Raw genomic sequence first — 20030 nt, forward strand, 5'->3', positions numbered from 1 at the left:
CTGACATGGTACATGTCTTCAGGAAAAGTATATATAAAAGAATGTATATGTGTGTATCACTGAGTCACTTTGCTGTACTGCAGAAATTATCAAATACTGTAAATCAACTATACCTCAGTTAAGATAAATGAGGGGGGGAAGAAGATAAAATATTTGTTTTTAATTATTTCTAAACACATATTTTTACCTTCTAAGATTTACAAAATCACTCAACTAATGGGAACAGTTGATACCAGTTTGGATTAAGAACTCACTTATGGAGATTTTAGAGAAGAACATAGGAACCTGGGTTTATCTTCTGTGTGTGATTCATCCCTCAGTTTTTTGAACTAAATCCTTTGTGTAGTAATGGGATTTACTTTAATGTAATTCACAAGTTTTTCCTTTCTGACTAGAGTTGGTTAACTTCCTTTGGTCCCTACCTGGATTGTGGTCATCTCCTTTTACTTTCTGCTTTGATTCAGCACACTTTATATTTTTCGCTGTTAGGCTGTAGTCCTTAACTGACAGTATCCTCCACAGTGGTATCAAATATCAAGTCCATTTAATTATTTCAGTCTGACTTTCAGAGGAGCGATCTGGGAGGGAAAGGTAATACTTTGCAAGTTGTCTGTGTATGCTTGGCTCCTGAGAGACTGTAGAGGGAGATGAGAGCCCAGAAGGAACCGGAGCAGCTCCAGCATTTCATAATCAAGTAGACCAGGCAGGATCTTCTTTAGTGTTCACTCATTTTGTGCCTTCAATCTGAAATTCCTCTCTGTCTTCTCTGCTCATTTTAATGTTCACCTTTGAAGAACCAGTTTACACACCTCTGAGAAGCCTTCTTTTATTGATATATTCCAAGTGAATAGTACCTCCTACCTTCCTGAAGAGCCTGTATATTGTCTTGCTTTTTTAAAATAACTATTTGTTAATATGTCTTTCCCACTAGATTTATAGCTCTTTTGTAGTAGATTGTGTATCTTCTATCCAAACAGCATCAAACATATAACAAGAATTCTGTAAATATGGTTATATAAATAACCAGATCACACCTGCAAACAGATGGTGGTAATGTAGAAAGGAACAAGAAAGGCTTCAAGAAGGAGCTTGCATTTATATTGGGCATTAAAGGATGGATAGGATTTCCAGAAGCAGAAGAGGAGGAAAGGGTGTCCCATGTAGATAGAATAACATGATGAGTTTTGGGCTAGGCCACAGGTGGTATATAGGTGGTAGATGTCAGGTGGCTTTGAAATTATGAGTGGCTTTAAATATGTCCCAACGAAGATTTGTTCAATTCAGTAGTCAATGAGATTACTAAAGTAGGAGGGTAATTTGGGCAGAAAACAGTTCAGACAATGTATGACATTGTGTATTGGGTAGTTTGGGGTAGGGGTAGACCTTTGTGATAAGACCAGTTAGGGTGCTATGGTATTAGACCAGGCAGGAGCTAATGAGGGTGTAAACCAGTTAATGGCTTCCCTCTTCCCTGGTGGCTCAGCAGTAAAGAATCCACCTGCAATGCAGGAGACTCCGGTTCGATACCTGGGTTGAGAAGATGCCCTGGAGAAAGAAATGACAACCCATTCCAGTATTCTTGCCTGAGAAATCCCATGCCTGGTGGGCTACAGTTCGTGGGGTCACTAAAGAGTCAGACAGGATTTAGTGACTAAATAACAACAAAACCGGTTAATAGCAGGGGAAAGGGAAATGAGAGAGCACATGTTGGCCACTGATTGAGTATGTGAGTGAAATAAGAGAACTTCATTTAGTCATAGCTGGGGTTTTAAGGCCAAGCACCTGGAAAAGTGGAACTAGTAAGAGAAACAAAAATGTTAGAAGAAGCAAGTTTTGGGGAGGTGATGCTTGAGTATAAATCTGTTGAGTTAGAGGTGCAGGTGATGTTCTGGGTGGCTTAGAGAACATATTCCCCATAGGCTTCCTTTAAGTAACAAATTACCTTCTGTTACATACATCATCATGTTCTGACTATAGGCACACAGAGTAGTGAGAGGTAGCTATCCCTTTGTCAATGTTTCATGTACTTTTTCTTTTATAACACTCAATGTGTTTTGTTCATGTGCCTATTTTTGACTAGAGAGTCAAGGACAGTATATTATTTTTTTTGTAGAGTGCCTGGCATATCAAGGACATGCAGAAAAAGTTTGAATTAATGAAAGATTTAGTGGCTCAAAATACAGAGGCCTTTTAACAAGTAATTATCTTGTTAGAAGATTGACACTTCAGTGTCTCTTTTGCTGTCTCGTATACAGGGTTATTGTTACCATCATTCTAAATTCCATATATATGTGTTTGTATACTGTATTGGTGTTTTTCTTTCTGGCTTACTTCACTCTGTATAATAGGCTCCAGTTTCATCCACCTCATTAGAACTGATTCAAATGTATTCTTTTTAATGGCTGAATAATACTCCATTGTGTATATGTACCACAGCTTTCTTATCCATTCATCTGCTGATGGACATCTAGAGAGGGAGAGGGTGGGATGATTTGGGAGAATGGCATTGAAACATGTATAATATCATATATGAAACGAGTCGCCAGTCCAGGTTCGATGCACGATACTGGATGCTTGGGGCTGGTGCACTGGGATGACCCAGGGGGATGGTATGGGGAGGGAGGAAGGAGGAGGGTTCAGGATGGGGAACACGTGTATACCTGTGGCGGATTCATGTTGATATATGGCAAAACCAATACAATATTGTAAAGTTAAATAATAAAATAAAATAAAAAAAAATAGAAGATTGGCACTTCTTACAGGTTTCATCAACACAGTTATAATTCTTCCACCTCTTGGTAACATGGGCGTAAGTCAGCTTTTGGGATAGTTGTTAGTTTGAATCTCAACTCTACTAGCTTACCATCTGCTCTTTTTTATTCATTTAACCATAAAATTTAATCTTTTTAAAGTGTACCATTCAGTGGTTTTTAGTGTATTCATAAGGTTCTATAACCGTCACCACTGTGTAATTCCGTAACATTTTCCTCACCTTAAAAAAGAAACCCCTTACCCATATTTACATCCATACCCATTAACAGTCACTCCTGAGCCCCTCTTCCCCCAGCCCCTGGCAACTACTAATCTACTGAACTTATTTTTATTCAAGGGAAAGAGATTAAAATGATCTAACTCTATAGCTGATTTCTTTTTTTTTTAACCTTTATTTTTTTCTTCCAATTTTACTGATAAAATTGGCATGATTTGACTTACATACACCATGAAATGATTATCATAATAAGTTTAGTGAACATCCATCATCTCATAAAGATACACAATTAAAGAAATAGAAAACAAGTTTTTCCTTATGATGACAACTCCTAGGATTTAATCTCTTTCATATGTAATATACAGCAGTGTCAATCATATTTATCATGTGGTACATTGCATCCCTAGCATTTATTTATTTTATAACTAGCATTATTTATCTTATTTGTGCATTTTGACTGCCTTCAGCCAATTTCTCCTTCTCTTCCCCCAACCCCTCTACTAGTAGTGACAAATCTGATCTTTTTTTCTGAGTTTGTTTCTTTGTTTTTAAAGTATTGACCTACAACACTATGTTAGTTTTTGTTACACAGCATAGTGATTCCAGATATCTGTACATTTCAAAATGATCACCAGGATAAGTCTATTTATAATCATGATCTGTTATCATGCAAAGATGAAAGTGAAAGTGAAGTCGCTCAGTCATGTCCGACTCTTTGCGACTCCATGGACTGTATAGTCTGCTAGGCTCCTCCAGCCATGGGATTCTCCAGGCAAGAATATTGAAGTGGGTTGCCGTTTCCTTCACCAGGGGATCTTCCCAACACAGGGATCGAACCTGGGTCTCCCACACTGCAGGCAGACTCTTTACTGTCTCAGCCATCAGGGGCCTGCTCACTCCATACAAAGATACTGCATAATTATTGACTGTATTCCCCACACTGTACATTTCATATCTGTGACTCATTTATTCTGCAAATGGAAATTTGTCCCTCTTAATCTCCCTCAGCTTTCTTTCTCCCAACCCTTTCCCTTCTGGCAACAACGTGTTTTCTGTATTTATGACTGTTTTGTTTTGTTACGTTTTTTTAGATTCCATATATAAGTGAAATCATACAATATTTGTCTTTGTCTGCCATACTTCATTTAGCATAATACCCTCCTGGTCCATGCATGTTGTTGCAAATGGCAAGATTTTATTCTTTTTTTTTTTTTTATGGCTGAGTAATGCTCCATTGTGTATGTATACCCCACATCGTCTTCATCCATTTATCTGCTGATGGATGCTTGGGTTGCTTCCATATCTTGGCTATTGTAAATAATGTTACAATATTTATAATACAAGTGAGCATGGGGTTGCAAATATATTTTTGAATAGTGTTTTTGTTTTCTTTAGATAAATACCCAGGAATGCAGTTGCTGGATCGTGTGGTAGTTCTATTTTTAATTTTCTGAGGAATTTCCATACTGTTTTCCATAGTATCTGCACCAATTTGTATTCCCACCAACAGTGCATAAGGATTCCCTTTTCTCCACATCCTTACCAAGACTTGTTATTTGTTGTCTTTTTGATAATAGCCGTTCTGTGAGATGATATCTCATTAAAGTTTTGATTTGCATTTCCCTGATAACTAGTGATGTTGAACATCTTTTTATGTGCTTATTGGCCGTTTGTGTATCTTCTTTGGAAAAATAATCTTTTCAGATCCTCTGCCCATTTTTTAATTGGTTTGTTTGTTTTTTGATATTAAGTTGTATGAGTTCCTTGTATATTTTGGATATCCACCCCTTATTGGGTATATTATTTGCAGTTTTTTTTTAACCATTCAGTAGGTCACCTTTTCAGTTTGTTTAGTGTCTTTCACTGTGCAGAAGCTTTTTAATTTGATGTAGTCCCATTATAGCTGATTTCTAATAATACCACCCTGCAGAAATGTATTATGTTAAAAGGAGGCAGTAATTGATTTTTCTCCTTGTAGGAAAGCACACCAGAGAGAGATACCATGGGGCAGACAGTGGAAGAAGGTAAGATTTACTTGTCTAAAGATGATACTTTTAGTCAATCATTTGAAATTAGTATCTTTTGGTAGACTGAATGTTTTAAAAAAAAAGCTTTTTTGAAAAATGAAATTAATGGCAGATGTTAGTTTAGGTGCTAAGAATTGGAGTTTTAGAACTGAATAGCTCTTAAAGGTAATCTTGTTTTCCCTTCTTAGTTTTATAAGTGAGAAAGCTGACACTCAGGGAGGTTAAGTGTACAGGTCATATAACAATCTGTGACAGCCAAGATCACAGTCCAGATTTTCTTACTTAAATAGGATGATAAAAAAATGCTTCATCCTGTCCTGCTCTAGTGAGAAGTCAGCTCACTGTCCCATGAGTGTGTCACAGTCATTTTCACTCTCTGTTTTGAGTTGTATTTTCTTTCCCATAATATATTCTTCATATTTTTGTTGTCATGAATCCTGTTCCTTCTTCAAGACCCAGTTTAAGTTCTCTTTCTCTCATGACTTTTACTCTGGCTGCATGCTGAATGTTGTGCTCTGCTATTTCTGTTTTTGTCAAGTGTATTGGTTTAGTATAGTCTCTGTACCTAGATTTTTAGCTTTCCTTGAGCAGGAACCAGGCCTTTATAATTTCACTTTCTTCTCTGTTAGAAAATACTACTGTAGAACTATTTAGTAAATATAAATATGTACTTACTTTATATTAGTCAAATTATCTAAATAGAAAGTAGCCCATACATCCCTCTTGAGTGTTCACATATCTTGAAGAGTCAATCATAACCAGAAAGTAGATCTGATACCTTTAATGGTACGCCTGGCATCCTTCCTATATTCTTCTTTAAGAAGCATGTCACTTGACAGTTCAAGCATCAGTAAGGGTAAAACAGCACTAGATGGAAACACACCATGTTATTAAGTCCATTGGTTCATAACGATACTAAAAATCAAAACAATACATATTGGTCATCTGTGGAGAATGGTGGGGATACAATTCATTATTTTGAAAACTAGAGAATAAAGGAGGAAGAATAAAGCATTGATTGTGACTTCTTTTTGTGGTCTCTACCTCAGTGCAACTGAATGGTTGAAGAGGGGAGTTTTCTCTCTATAGAAGTTTTCTGGCTAATAAAGACAGGATGATAAAATTAGAATACCTCCCTTATGCGACCACTGATGAGCTAATGGATCTAGGCAATAGTCATATGTGGCTGCTCATATCCCAAAAAGAGAACTAGGTATATTAGGAACCTCTTGTGAGAAGTACACACCACCACCTATGAAGTCATTTTCTCTCTTCCTTGTAAAAAAGCTAAACCTGAATCTGGTTAAGCCCGTCTGGCTTGAAATAGCTGTATCAATTTAGAGAAACTATAAGGACCAGAAGAACCCAGTATCATGAGGAAGTAGCAGACTGGAAAAGTCTGAACTGATATCACCAGCAAAAATATTGCTAGAGGAAGGGAAAATAAACAGAGGGGGAGGAGCCTACAGATCAAAAGAAATTTAAGAAATGTACCTACCACTGTCTGTATGGACTTTATTTGGGTCCTGATTGAAACAGATACGTTTAAAATATTTAAGACAATGGGGAAGTTAAGAGACTGACTGCTTATTTGATAACATTGAAGATTGTGGTTAGTTTTTCAGCATAATAATCACAATGAGTCATTTAAGAAATACATACTATAATAAATGTGGATGAAATATATCTTAGATTTGGTGAAGTTCCAAGGTCCAGTGCTGTTTGAGCTCCTCAGCCTAGCACAGAGAAAAACTTTTCCTAATCTGTTGGAGGACAGAGAACCCTGGTGTGCTGCAGTCCATGGGGTCACAAAGAGTCAGACACAACTAAGTGACTGAACAACAACAAACAGTCCGTTGAATTACATTGTATTCTAGCTTCTCTGTTGTTTTAAATTCTCAAAAGTATGCACTTTATTGCTGGGACACATTAATCTGAATATTGTAAGGATCAGCTCGGCTCATTTTGGTTTGTTCATTTATTTAACAAATGTTCAAGAATGTTCTGTGTGCCAAGTCCTTTTTGGGCACTGAGGATAAAAAGTAGTGAATAAGAGACAAAATGAAAAAATGTCTGACCTTTTGGGGCTTACATTGAGTGAAATGAGACATGCAATAAACAAATAAATTATAAAATACATTATGTATTAGAAAGTGAAGTCCTGTGCAGAAAGTGAGGATTTAATTATAGAATTGAAACTGGTTCCTATTAGAAAATACAGTTTAGGTTTTTGTAAGTACTCTTTCAAACTGTTGCTCTTTTCTTCTGGTATTGCTCACTATTTTCTTTCTTTTTTTAAAGACTCAATGGGTGTAAAGAAGGAGAATCAAGAGAGAGCTCCTCAATCAGGCACATCTTCTGTGCAAAATGGTAGGTTTTAAATTAGTTCAGTAGAACATATATTTTGTCTTCACTCAGTGTTAGTATGAACTCTTTTCTTATTGCTTTTGGTATAATCTATGTATAGTAAGCTCTTGTAAATATAAAATGTAAGCAATAGGAAAGACCAAAAAGATAGTATTTTTTGAAAATTTTACTTTGGTTTCACATAGAGAGAGATTAAGTTAAAAGATAACTATGTATTTCAGTGCAGTTTTGCCAAGGTAAAGATATCTAGTTATTAATTACCATGTATTACCAATTTAAAATAATTTAATTTTTAATAAAAACCTTTCTAACACTAGAGTCAATGTGAATGTCTTTTTTGATGGTCATAAGACAATCTAGTCGATTAAAGCTTAGGCATTTAGGGGATCTGACAGACCTCTTCTAGAATCTTGGCCTCATTTTTTACTAGCCTTGTGACCTTGGGCAAATTACTCAATGTTCTTAGTCTCTCTTTTCTCCTGTGTAGCACAGGGATAATAACTACGTACTCATGGAACTATTAGAATTAAAGAAAAGGAATGTAAAGCACCTAATATAATGCCTAGGCTGATAGTAAATGTTCAGTAAATGTTAACTTTATTGTCTGAGTTATTAATTCATATTTTAAGCTTTTATTGTTAATAGCATGTGTGTAGCAGTATATCAGAGATTCAGGAGATAGACTCTGACCCATTGCACCTGCTCTTATGGAAAATGAGGAAATAAGTCATACGCAGACAAGAGGCTGAATTAAAAAAAAAAATACAACAGCAAACTTAGTGTGTTTACCAGCGATTTCCAGGCAAGCCTCTTGCCCCTTGTGTTTCTGTTGTACCTTCTGTGCTAGCCCCACTCTTGGAGTAAGTAGTTCATTCATGACTTTCTGTTCGTATGAAAAGATTGCCTGTAGAGGTAATCCCATGGAGTCATTCTTTATTACTGTAGCTGGGTCCTCAGTGTTTCCTTAGTTCTCTTTCTCATTGGCCTTACTTGCTCCTCAGCTCTTCCTTCCAATCCCCAAAACTCTCCAAGGAAATGGAGGCTGTTAGGCTAGAGTGCTCTTCCTCATCCTTACAAATTCCTTTCCATTTTTTAATATAATAGTTCTATTGAGATATAATTCACGTACCATACAATCTCCCCATTTCAAGTGTACAGTTCAGTGGTTCTCAGTAGTGTATTCCCAGTTGTGTAACCATCACCATGATCAGTTTTAGAATGTTTTCATCACCCTAAAAAGCAACCCTAGTACCTAGCTAGTAGTCACTCTTCCTCATGGTGCCTCTCCCTAGGCAACCACTTAACCTTCTTTCTATCTCTATAGATTTGCCTATTCTGGAAATTTCATGAAAATCAATTTGAAGAATATATTCTTAAAAGTTGAAACTAGTAATTTTTCAAAATTTTCAAACTTTTCTGCTTGAGAAACTCTGATTAAAAATGAGATTACTTAGTCAAATTGACAGACATTTGCAGAAATTTCTCAGTGTCCTGACCCTAACATCTTATTTTAGAAATCAATGAGTGACTACTAGAAGGTCAGCTCCTGGAGAGCCAGGATATTTCTCTGTTTTATTAACTGCTGCATCTGCAGTATCTAGTATAGTGCCTGGGAGATACTGGTGACCTTCTGTGGGAATCCAGTAGTGAATAAGACAAACACGATTCCTACAGTCTTTGAGCTTGCATGCATGTATGTTCAGTTGCTTTGAGCTTTGGTAGACATTAAACAAATGTCCAGTTATAGTTGTGGTAAATACTATAAGGTAGTGGGTGCTGATCATTCAGCTGAGAAGCTTCAAGCTCTAAATACTTTGCTCATTTTCTGTACGTAGCCTCTGAACCCAAGCCTAGCACTGGTGGAAGACATTATGATTCTGGTTTACTCTGGAGAAGAATAGGGGGCCTCATAGATTATGTTCATTTTGCTAAAAGGTCTTTGGGCTAGTATATGGACTAGATAGAATAGATTACAAATCAAACAAGAAGGACCACAGACACGTGCAAGCAACAAGCAGATCACAACATTATGTACATCTGTCTCCTGAAAAGGCCTATCAGTTCCCAGGGCTCTTTTCTGAAACAGTAAATCCCTACCCCCCTTCCCCCACCCCCAGCTGCTAATCTGTCAATGAGGATAAAAATGCAGAGACAGGGACTTCAGGCTTGTCTGCTACTTTCTGAACTATTTTGGTCAGGAATTCTCACTGTGGTATTATAGATGTACCAAATCTAAATTAGTAAAGCCTTTTGCTGTGTGTGTTTCCACTATGTTTTTGGTAGACTCTCATCATATGGGCATCCAAGCTGAATAGTGTTGTAGACTAAGAATTTTTGCCTTATGAACAAAGGAAAAAATTAAGGCTCCAAAGGTTACATTAACTAGCAGTGCGATAGAAAGCACTTGTATTATATAGCACTGGTATAAAGTATTTGCTAGCTCAAATTATAGCCCATTATTGCCGGGAGAAATATCAATAACCTCAGATATGCAGATGACATTACTCTTATGGCAGAAAGTGAAGAAAAACTAAAGATCCTCTTGATGAAAGTGAAAGAGGAGAATGAAAAAGTTGGCTTAAAACTTAACATTCAGAAAACTAAGATCATGGCATCCGGTCCCATCACTTCATGGCGAATAGATGGGGAAGCAGTGGAAACAGTGGCTGACTTTATTTTTCTGGGCTCCAAAATCACTGCAGATGGTGATTGTAGCCATGAAATTAAAAGACTTCCTTACTCCTTGGAAGGAAAGTTATGACCAACCTGCTGCTGCTGCTGCTGCTGCTGAGTCGCTTCAGTTGTGTCCAACTCTGTGCTACCCCAGAGACGGCAGCCCACCAGGCTCCCCCGTCCCTGGGATTCTCCAGGCAAGAACACTGGAGTGGCTTGCCATTTCCTTCTCCAATGCATGAAAATGAAAAGTGAAAGTGAAGTCGCTCAGTCGTGTCCGACTCCTAGCGACCCCATGGACTGCAGCCTACCAGGCTCCTCCATCCATGGGATTTTCCAGGCAAGAATACTGGAGTGGGCTGCCATTGCCTTCTCCTATGACCAACCTAGACAGCATGTTAAAAAGCAGAGACACTACTTTGCCAACAAAGGTCCGTCTAGTCAAGGCTATGGTTTTTCCAGTGGTCATGTATGGATGTGAGAATTAGACTATAAAGAAATCTGAGCGCAGAAGAATTGACGCTTTTGAACTGTGGTGTTGGAGAAGACTCTTGAGAGTCCCTTGGACTGCAAGGAGATCCAACCAGTCCATTCTGAAGGAGTTCAGTCCTGGGTGTTCATTGGAAGGACTGATGTTTAAGCTGAAACTCCAGTACTTTGACCACGTGATGCGAAGAGCTGACTCATTGGAAAAGACCCTGATGCTGGGAAAGATTGAGGGCAGGAGGTGAAGGGGACGACAGAGGATGAGATGGTTGGATGGCATCACTGACTCAATGGACATGGGTTTGGGTGGACTCCAGAGTTGGTGATGGACATGGAGGCCTTGTGTGCTGTGTTTCATGGGGTTGCAGAGTCGGACACGACTGAGCAACTGAACTGAGTGACTGAAGACACAAATGGTGATAGAATATTTTAAACATTGTCTTAGATGAATTAATTATTTTCCAGTGTCACTGAAAAATTTTACAAATGTAACTGGTTTGTGGAAAAGTCTTAAGTTCTTTGAGGTCTAATTGTGAAATGGCTTTGATTTCTCAGTTATTATTTCCAACTTATACTCCTTTCATCCTAGTATGGTGGCTCTTTAGTGACATCCTAGTCAGATTTTTTTCCTCCATTCATGTTTTGTTTTCTTCTTCTGTTTTTTAATGCTCTCCAAGATCATATGGTGGTAGAGCTTCATTTAGAACCTTGGGTCTCTTGATTGTCAGGTTAGTGCTTAGGATTGTCAGGTTAGTTAAATTTTGGAGCCATGGATCTCAGTTTTCACTTTTAATATAGCTATCCAGTATTCTTAAGTTTAGGCACAACTATGACAGTTCAGTTCAGTTCAGTTGCTCAGTCATGTCCTACTCTTTGCAACCCCATGGATTGCAGCATACCAGGCTTCCCTGTCCATCACCACCTCCTGGAGCTTGCTCAGACTCGCGTCCATTGCATCAGTGATGCCATCCAACTATCTCATCCTCTGTCGTCCCCTTTTCCTCTCACCTTCAATCTTTCCCAGCATCAGGGTCTTTTCAAATGAGTCAGTTCTTTGCATCAAGTGGCCAAAGTATTGGAGTTTCAGCTTCAGCATCAGTCCTTCCAATGAATATTCAGGACTGATTTCCTTTGGGATGGACTGGTTGGATCTCCTTGCTGTCCGAGGGACACTCAAGAGTCTTCTCCAACACCACAGTTCAAAGGCATCAGTTCTTTGGTGCTCAGCTTTCTTTAGAGTCCAACTTTCACATCCATAATATGACTGCTTGAAAAACTGTAGCTTTGACTAGATGGACCTTTGTTGGCAAAGTAATGTCTCTGCTTTTTAATATGCTGTTTAGGTTGGTCATAGCTTTTCTTCCAAGGAGCAAGCGATTTTTAATTTCATGGCTGCAGTCACCATCTGCAGTGATTTTGGAGTCCAAAGAAATGAAGTCTGTCACTCTTTCCATTATTTCCTCATCTATTTGCCATGAAGTGATGGGACTGGATGCCATGATCTTAGTTTTTGAATGTTGAGTTTTAAGCCAACTTTTTCACTCTCCTCTTTCACTTTCATCAGGAGGCTTTTTAGTTTTTCGCTTTCTGCCATAAGGGTGGTTATCATCTTCATTTCTGAGGTTTTTGATATTTCCCCCGGAAATCTTGATTCCAGCTTGTGCTTCATCCAGCTCGGCATTTCACATGATGTACTCTGCATATAAGTTAACTAAGCAGGGTGACAGTATACAGCCTTGACATACTCCTTTCCATATTTGGAACTAGTCTGTTGTTCCATGTCTGGTTCTAACTGTTGCTTCTTGACCTGCATACAGATTTCTCAGGAGGCAGGTAAAGTGGTCAGGTATTCCATCTCTTGAAGAATTTTCCACAGTTTGTTGTGATGCACACAGCAAAGGCTTTGGCATAGTCAATAAAGCAGAAGTGGATGTTTTTCTGGAACTCTCTTGCTTTCAGTGATCCAATGGATGACATTTAGTTTTATGCCATCTTTATTTCACTAAATAGTATGTATTTATCAAGTTATTTATATGCATACTACTTCAGTTAGTTCTCAAAAATACCTTATAACCATACGTATTACTTTTCTCATTTCATAGATAAAGGAACTGAGGCCGAGAAAATGAAGTGACTTGCTCAGGGTCACTGGCTAGTAAAAGGCAGAGTTAGACTGAAAGATAGCATTTTCATGTCAGGAGCCTGTGTTCTTGACATTTTGCTGCTTGCTCTTCAACACTTTGGTAGTGCTTGCTTTCCATGATCTGGAAGCAGAATTAAACCCAGTATTTTTTTAAAGTGGAAAAATCTCTAAAAGGGTATATACAGTGTTAGGAAATGACATGCTTAATACCATACGTATGCACACATATTAAATGCATAATTTCATGCAACAGTGATACTCCGAATCTTGCTCACATTTCACATCAGCTCACATTTCTTCCTAACTGTGTGGTTGGTAACTTTACCTTGGCATCTTTCATTCAGCCGTGGTGGTGGTATTTACATCACAGAAATATGCAAACACCAACAGTTCCAGTCAGGCTTTTTGTTTGTATTTTCTGGAAAGCTGGCTGTTAAACATTTATCAGCAGTGTGTGAATGTGTGTGTGTGTAAGTGGAACTGTTACAGCCTTTGAAGAATGTATAAGGGGCTAGTAATGCAGATTCCCCTAGGGAGGGAACTGTGAAACCCTAATATTTTTATAGTAAAGAGATTAAACAGGGAGTATAGAAAAAAAAAACCCTCATGTTTGATGAGAATTAAAGTTTATGTGAGTTAATAGTACCTTTAATACTGCTGTCAGGTCTTTCAGGGCATTGTGACTGACACAGTGAATTGAAGTGTCTGGGAAAAGCATACTGCCTTCTGACCTATGTCATCAAGACTAAGTGAGACAAAGAACAGAAGGAGTTTGCAGAAAATATAGATCGTTACAACAATCTGTGTTAGTCATTGCACTGATGAGTGGTTTCTGCTTTATTCTGCCACCATATTCTTGACACCCTGGATGGAGATCTAATAGTCAGTTGAGAAACAACGCTGAGTTTTTCTTTCCATAAATTAATGCTTTATTTCTGCTATGCCACACACCTTTAGATCCCTGTGAAAAACAAAGAAGCAGTTTCAGAGTAATGGGATGAAATGATAAAGACATATTTTGAGTAAATTTGTATTAGAGACAAATGAGTAGAATTTGCTATTACTCTATAAAAAGTCCTTTAGTTGTTTCTAGAGTTCACGTTTTTAGAATCACTGTGATGCAGTCCTCATTACATCAAGAAGATCTGGATTATCATTTATTTCAGAACCATTATTATCAGGAAATGGTCTTATTTTTTATTTCCATGTTGGTAGTCAAATGAGGAAGTTTGAATCTGTCCTTTGAGAAGTATTTCTTTAAAGAGACATGGAACTAAAATCCATTTTATTCCTGAAAGTTTGTATACATATTATATATGTTTTAAAAAACCCTGAGAATTCTCTGGCAATCCAGTGGTTAAGACTTGATAGCTTTCACTGACATGGGCCTGGGTTTACTCTCTGATTGGGGAACTAAGATCCCATAAGCTATGCTGGCAGGGCCCAAAAATAAACCAAAAAAACCACCTATTTTTGCATGTTTTTTTCCAGATCATTTTCAATGGGAAAAATACTTGGAAGAGACTGGATCTTTAAGTGCTCCTTCAGAGTATTTCAGACAGGTATGCCAAAATTCTGTAGATACCATGTTATGTTTATTTTTGTAAACTATTAACTTGTTGAAGGGAATCTGTTATTAGGTTCTGTTAGTGTGAAGCGATTGTGGGATTGTGGCAGTGCTGCTTAAGAACCAGATGGTCTCTTTGCATTCATTGATTAAGAATTTACTTTATGTCAGATATACTAAGCTCTTATGACTGCCCATGTGGAGGGAAAGACAGCCATGTAAATAATTAATGATAAAAAAGTGTGATAACTATACTGAAAAGGGCTCACAGAAGAGGTCCTATCTGAGGTAGTTGTAATGAGGGGAAGGATATTCCAGGCAGAGAGAACATCCAAAGGAAAGAGACATGGGCATAAAAGAACCTGAGTGTTGAGGGATGGTATGGGTGGCTGGAGCACTAAGTAGATAGAGGTGATAGTATGGGAGTGAGGTTAAAGTGTGGTGGCTTTTAAACTATACTGACTGTTTGGACTTTACAGTAGGCAGTGGTAAGCTGCCTTTTGGCTTACTTTAAGAGGAAAGGCCTAATCAAATTCTTATATTAGAAAGACACTCAGGATGCATTTTAGAGGTTGTATTTGGTTTGCCTGGAAGTGGGCAGATGAGTGACAAGCAGTGGGTGACCATGTCAGGCTGTGTGTCAAGCCAAGGAGAGAATTTGGAGATCTTTTTCTTAACCCTTACAGCTCTCATTTTGTTCACCAACTGTTGCAACTGTTACTTAAAATGTTCCTCATGTATTCTGGTAACATAACTGATCGTTTGATTTTCCTACACTTAGAGAGTTTTAACAGAATTTAATTTGTATGTGTTTATGTATATAGTCTAAGATTCCGCCAGCTAATGACTTCAAAGTTGGCATGAAGTTGGAAGCCCATGACCCTCGAAATACGACTTCAGTATGTATTGCTACAGTTGTTGGAGTTACAGGTGCCAGGCTCCGTTTAAGATTGGATGGTAGTGATAACCAAAATGACTTTTGGCGGCTTGTTGATTCTCCAGACATACAGCCTGTTGGGACATGTGAAAAGGAAGGGGACTTACTTCAGCCTCCACTGGGTAAGGATAAACAGTTTTAAAACAACATATTCTTGGTAATGTAATATTCAGTAGAAATAATTTTAACTGACCTTTTAAAAATCTCTTCTCCTGGGCATTCTGGCAAACGGATGGTGGTTACTGTGGAGAAGGTTTGAGAAAGTAACTCACTACCATATGTTATAGAGTTTCATTTAAGTACATATTTGGCATATGTGTGGCTAAAGGTTCCCCACTCCAGAGCAAGACTCCTTCTGCCTTAAAACTTGAAATGTCAAAAGCAGATTACACATGCAGATTCAGAAACCCTTCTGGGGGAGAAGTTTGTAGCATTTGATATGAGTCACTTCCTCCCTCAGTATTGTCTAATGAGCCATTCATCCTTTTTGTTATGGGGATTAGCACAGCAGAAGGAGATGATTTTACATTGGGACTCCAGTGTCAGGCTTGGGAATTTCATTACACCTGTTGTGTGGGAAGAAATCATAGTGAGAGGGGTAGGAATCAGTACCTTTAGGTCTTTGTAAAGGAAGAGATTGATGGAACTCTTTAGCAAAGGTTTTTAATATAAAATTCTTGATTTTGACCAAGTTTTTAAAAGAAACAAAGTACGTGACCCTAATTTTGTGCAAAAATTTTTCTGTTTTAATACTTTGGTGTACCATGGTATTCTGTAGAATATAAGTATTTAGTTTATTACTTACACATTCTGAGTGAATGGTGGGTATTGGTTTTTGTTTCTTTTTTACAATGCTAAAAATGAAAATGCTGTATTATAATGCACAGTGAGACAATTAATTTTTTTGTCTCCAACTAGTGGAAGATGCTGTGAGAATAAAAAATTTAAGACAATAATAACTGTTCTTTCTAGCAACATCGTTTTATATTGTCTTTGTTCTAGTGGTTAATTAATACTAACTTGGTTTAAAGTATTTTTAAAAACTAATCAAGTATGTGTTATTCCCAAGAAGATGGTTTAGGATATGTGTGTTTTCTGCTTTTCCCCTTTTCTTCATAACATTCACATTTTGTTATTGCTTATTTTTATAATATCTTAAATCATACAGACTTCTGTAACAGATATACATCTGAGGCTTAGTGCTTCCTCGTTTGGGTTTTATTTCTCTATTGACAGTATGCTAGTATGTGTTTGTATTTTGTTTAAAGGAAACATAGCTGTTGTGATTGTCAGCATTTCAGACATATAACCAAATTTATAATCATTCTTTTTTCAAATTACTTTTAGAGTTTATTAATTAAAAATATGAAATATATAGCAATACGTGCTGATTAGTATGTATTGTGACACCACATAATAAAAAAATACAATTTTTGCCAATTTGCTTATGAGATGCTTTTGAATAGTTTAGTTTCCATTTTAATATAACACAACTTACATAGTTTTACTTTTTAAAAGGTTTATTTATTTAAATGTTAAGGTTATTATTTAAAATTGTTTGTTAGAGTTTTAACATACATGGAGAAAAGTGTACAGCTTATAAATGCTAAGTCACTTCAGTCGTGTCCGACTCTGTGCGACCCCATAGATGGCAGCCCACCAGGTTCCCCCATCCTTGGGATTCTCCAGGCAAGAACACTGGAGTGGGTTGCCATTTCCTTCTCCAATGCGTGAAAGTGAAGTTGCTCAGTCGTGTCCGACCCTCAGCAACCCCATGGACTGCAGTCTTCCAGGCCCCTCTGTCCATGGGATTTTCCAGGCAAGAGTACTGGAGTAGGGTGCCATTGCCTTCTCCGAGCTTATAAATGAACATGTATAAACACCAACACCCAGATAAAGAAAGAGAGCATTGTCAGCACCCTAGAAGCCCCATTCCTGCTGATCCCCAGTCATATCCTCCTCCTTTCCAAAGGTAACTACTGTCCAGACTTCCTAATATCATGAATTAGTTTTAGCTGTGTTTGAGTTTTTTACATGCACTTTGATCTATGTTTGACTCTAGGCAATTCAGAATTAAGGAAAATGCTAAATTTAAAAAAAGTCATGGTACCTCATGTAATAGGATAAGATGCAGGTTAAGAGAAAGGCATAAGGACCAGAGAATGATTGTTATGCGGTATTCTAACAATAGTGTGGAGAATCCATGCTCTGGTAACTATTTAATATTAAGTATCACTAGTAATACTGATTTATTTTAAGGGAGTGTGTAACAACCCTTTACAATTCCCCAGCAACAATTATTTTCCTAGTCAGATTAAGGGTGTTTTGATACATTATTATTATAAAATGACTTTCTGTCTGAACTTTCTTGTATATTTTATCCTATTGATGGACCCATTGGCAATGTGATTCATGTGCCTCCCTATATTAATGCATGTATTCATCAGAGATACATGCAAAGTTCTCACCAACCAATTCTGGCATCAAGGCAGGCAAGTATTGCATGTAACAGATTGCCCCCAGAAAATAGTAAAGCTAGCAGACTCCTGCTCCCTGCTGCACATGCCACATGCTGTGATAGTCACCGTAAATTGATGAGATCTCTAGAGAATACACATGTTGAGTCTATTTTGATAGCATTTGATACAAATCCTAATATAAGATCATTTAGTGTGTGTAGAGATTGCTAAAGTGAGAGCTGTCTTTTTTCCCAACTTAATGTATGAAAAATTCAAACATACAGAAAAGGTGAAAGAAATACCCACTACCTATATTCTACCCGTTATCATTTTACTATACTTGCTTTATTGCTTACTTGCCTTTCTGTCAGTTCATCAGTGAATTATGTTTTTAAATGCAATTCAGGATAAGTTATTGATGTCAGTACATTTCCCCTAAATACTTTAGCATGCATATCATTAACTAGAGTTCACTGTTTATTTACAGTTTGTTTTTCTTTTGAGGTAAAATTTACATACAGTGAAATGTACCATCATAAGTGTACATTTACTGAGTTTGACAGAAAACTGTCTTTCTGAAAGGAAGTAAGGTAGAGGCTCTGAGGAAAAAGGGGCTGGTAGTCTTTTGCAGCCTTATTACTCTGCATGTGTGGTGGTTGGTGGGGAATGGAAGCTCTCCTGGGTTTTGAATTGGATCTCTCCTAGTATTATGGCCCATTCCCAGCATATATGTGTATGTTTGTGAACCCTAGCTAGTGGCTTTTTAAAAATGAGAATTTCTACCCACACTGTAGCATTCTTGTCTAACAGTACAGTGGATGCAGTAGCACTGATTGGAGGGTGCACCTGCTCCTCTAGCCCATTTCCTGCGTTCCTCGATAAGAAAGTCATTCTTTGGAGAAGAATGGTAAATGGAACGTTTTTTTATGCCAACTTGCTATAATATCACAGAGAAGCTTTTAAAAGAAATACCTGCTTTATTTTATAAAATAGGGTACCAGATGAACACATCATCTTGGCCAATGTTCCTCTTGCGAACACTGACTGGATCTGAAATGGCACCTGAAGCATTCTTTAAGAAGGTAAGAAAGATGTTATAAAAAGCTTCCATCAACTGGGCTGTGGTTTTTTTTTTTTTTTTTTAATTGATCTAGTGGGGATTCTTAAATGCTTTGTCTTCTCTAATGTGTATCGAAAGTACTTTGCAAACTGCTTGATTGGCAAATGTGTTAGTCTGCTCAGGCTGCTGTAGCAAAGTACCACAGACTCAGTGGCTTAAAATAACTGAAATTTATTTTTTCACATTTCTGGAAGCTAGAAGTCCAAGATCAAAGTGTCATCAGGGCTGGTTTCTGGTGAGGTGTCTCTTCTCAGCTTATAGTCTAAACTGTGTCCTCACATGGCCTATGCTCTGTGCATGTGGTAGAAGGAGAGCAATCTCTGGTTTTCCTTTCTTTTCTTGTAAAGAAGTCCTGGACTTGGAGCCCCACCCTTATGACCTCACTTAACCTTTATTACCTCCTTAAAGGCCCTGCTTCTAAATATACTCACGTTGGGAATTAGGGCTTCAGTTTATGAATTTTGAAAAGATGTAACTCATTTCATAACAGTGGCTTAAACAGAAGTTTATTTTCTCACTTTGACTCTCTCATGCTTTTTGGTTTATAAGACAGCCATCTTCTCCTCTTTGAGTCTTTACATTAGTTACATATCTGTGTCCTGATTTCCTCCTCTTAGGACACTGGTCATATTAGAACCCACCATAATGACATTATTTTAACTTAATTATTCCTTTAAAGACCGTGTCTCCAAATACAGTCACATTCTGAGGTATTGGATGAGGAATTAAACATATGTATTTTGGTGGGATAGGGGGTGAGACACAGTTCAGCCCATAACAGCGAGTCATAAAAAAGGCTCAGTTTTCATCACTCAGTAGTCAAAGTGAATTAGTACCTCTTTCTTGACCTCAGATACAGATGGGTACTTTACTGGAAGCAGATGTTTGTTATTATTTTTTATTTACCTTCAGAAGTGAAACTTCTCAGTTTGCAATGTTAGTCATCTCTTTGATATTGGAGAAAATGATGGGACAAGAAAACTTGAAAGTTATTTGGACAGATTTGGTTGCAGAAGTAAAAGAATGTTAAAAACAGTCATCAGAAAGAATTTTTTTTATAAGGAAATACTTGTTATATAACAAAGAGGGAAAAATCCAAAAATAGTTTATGCTCTTGAGAAAATGTTAAAAGAGAGTACACTGTGTTAAGAAACAGTGAATGAAAGCTAAGTTTTAGTTAAATTATGGGTCAAAATATTTCTCATTCTGTCCTCATTGTTTTTTCAGTCACTTAAATTTTATTACAGCCATTTGTATCAGGA

The 20030-nt window shown here is 37.4% G+C and overlaps 1 protein-coding gene across 1 annotated transcript in view; it reads left to right on the forward strand.

The window, feature by feature from the left end:
• SCML2 (Scm polycomb group protein like 2) overlaps positions 1 to 20030 on the forward strand; it is a 121401-nt gene that overhangs the window by 18857 nt on the left and 82514 nt on the right. The window contains exons 2-6 of the mRNA XM_019956407.2: positions 4968 to 5013; positions 7318 to 7386; positions 14177 to 14247; positions 15077 to 15311; positions 18642 to 18730. Coding sequence (XP_019811966.2) covers positions 4992 to 5013; positions 7318 to 7386; positions 14177 to 14247; positions 15077 to 15311; positions 18642 to 18730 — 486 coding nt within the window. The 5' untranslated portion in view covers positions 4968 to 4991. The remainder of the gene's footprint in view (positions 1 to 4967; positions 5014 to 7317; positions 7387 to 14176; positions 14248 to 15076; positions 15312 to 18641; positions 18731 to 20030) is intronic.

This window comes from Bos indicus, chromosome X (genome assembly GCF_029378745.1).
Source record: "Bos indicus isolate NIAB-ARS_2022 breed Sahiwal x Tharparkar chromosome X, NIAB-ARS_B.indTharparkar_mat_pri_1.0, whole genome shotgun sequence".
Lineage (NCBI taxonomy): Eukaryota > Metazoa > Chordata > Mammalia > Artiodactyla > Bovidae > Bos > Bos indicus.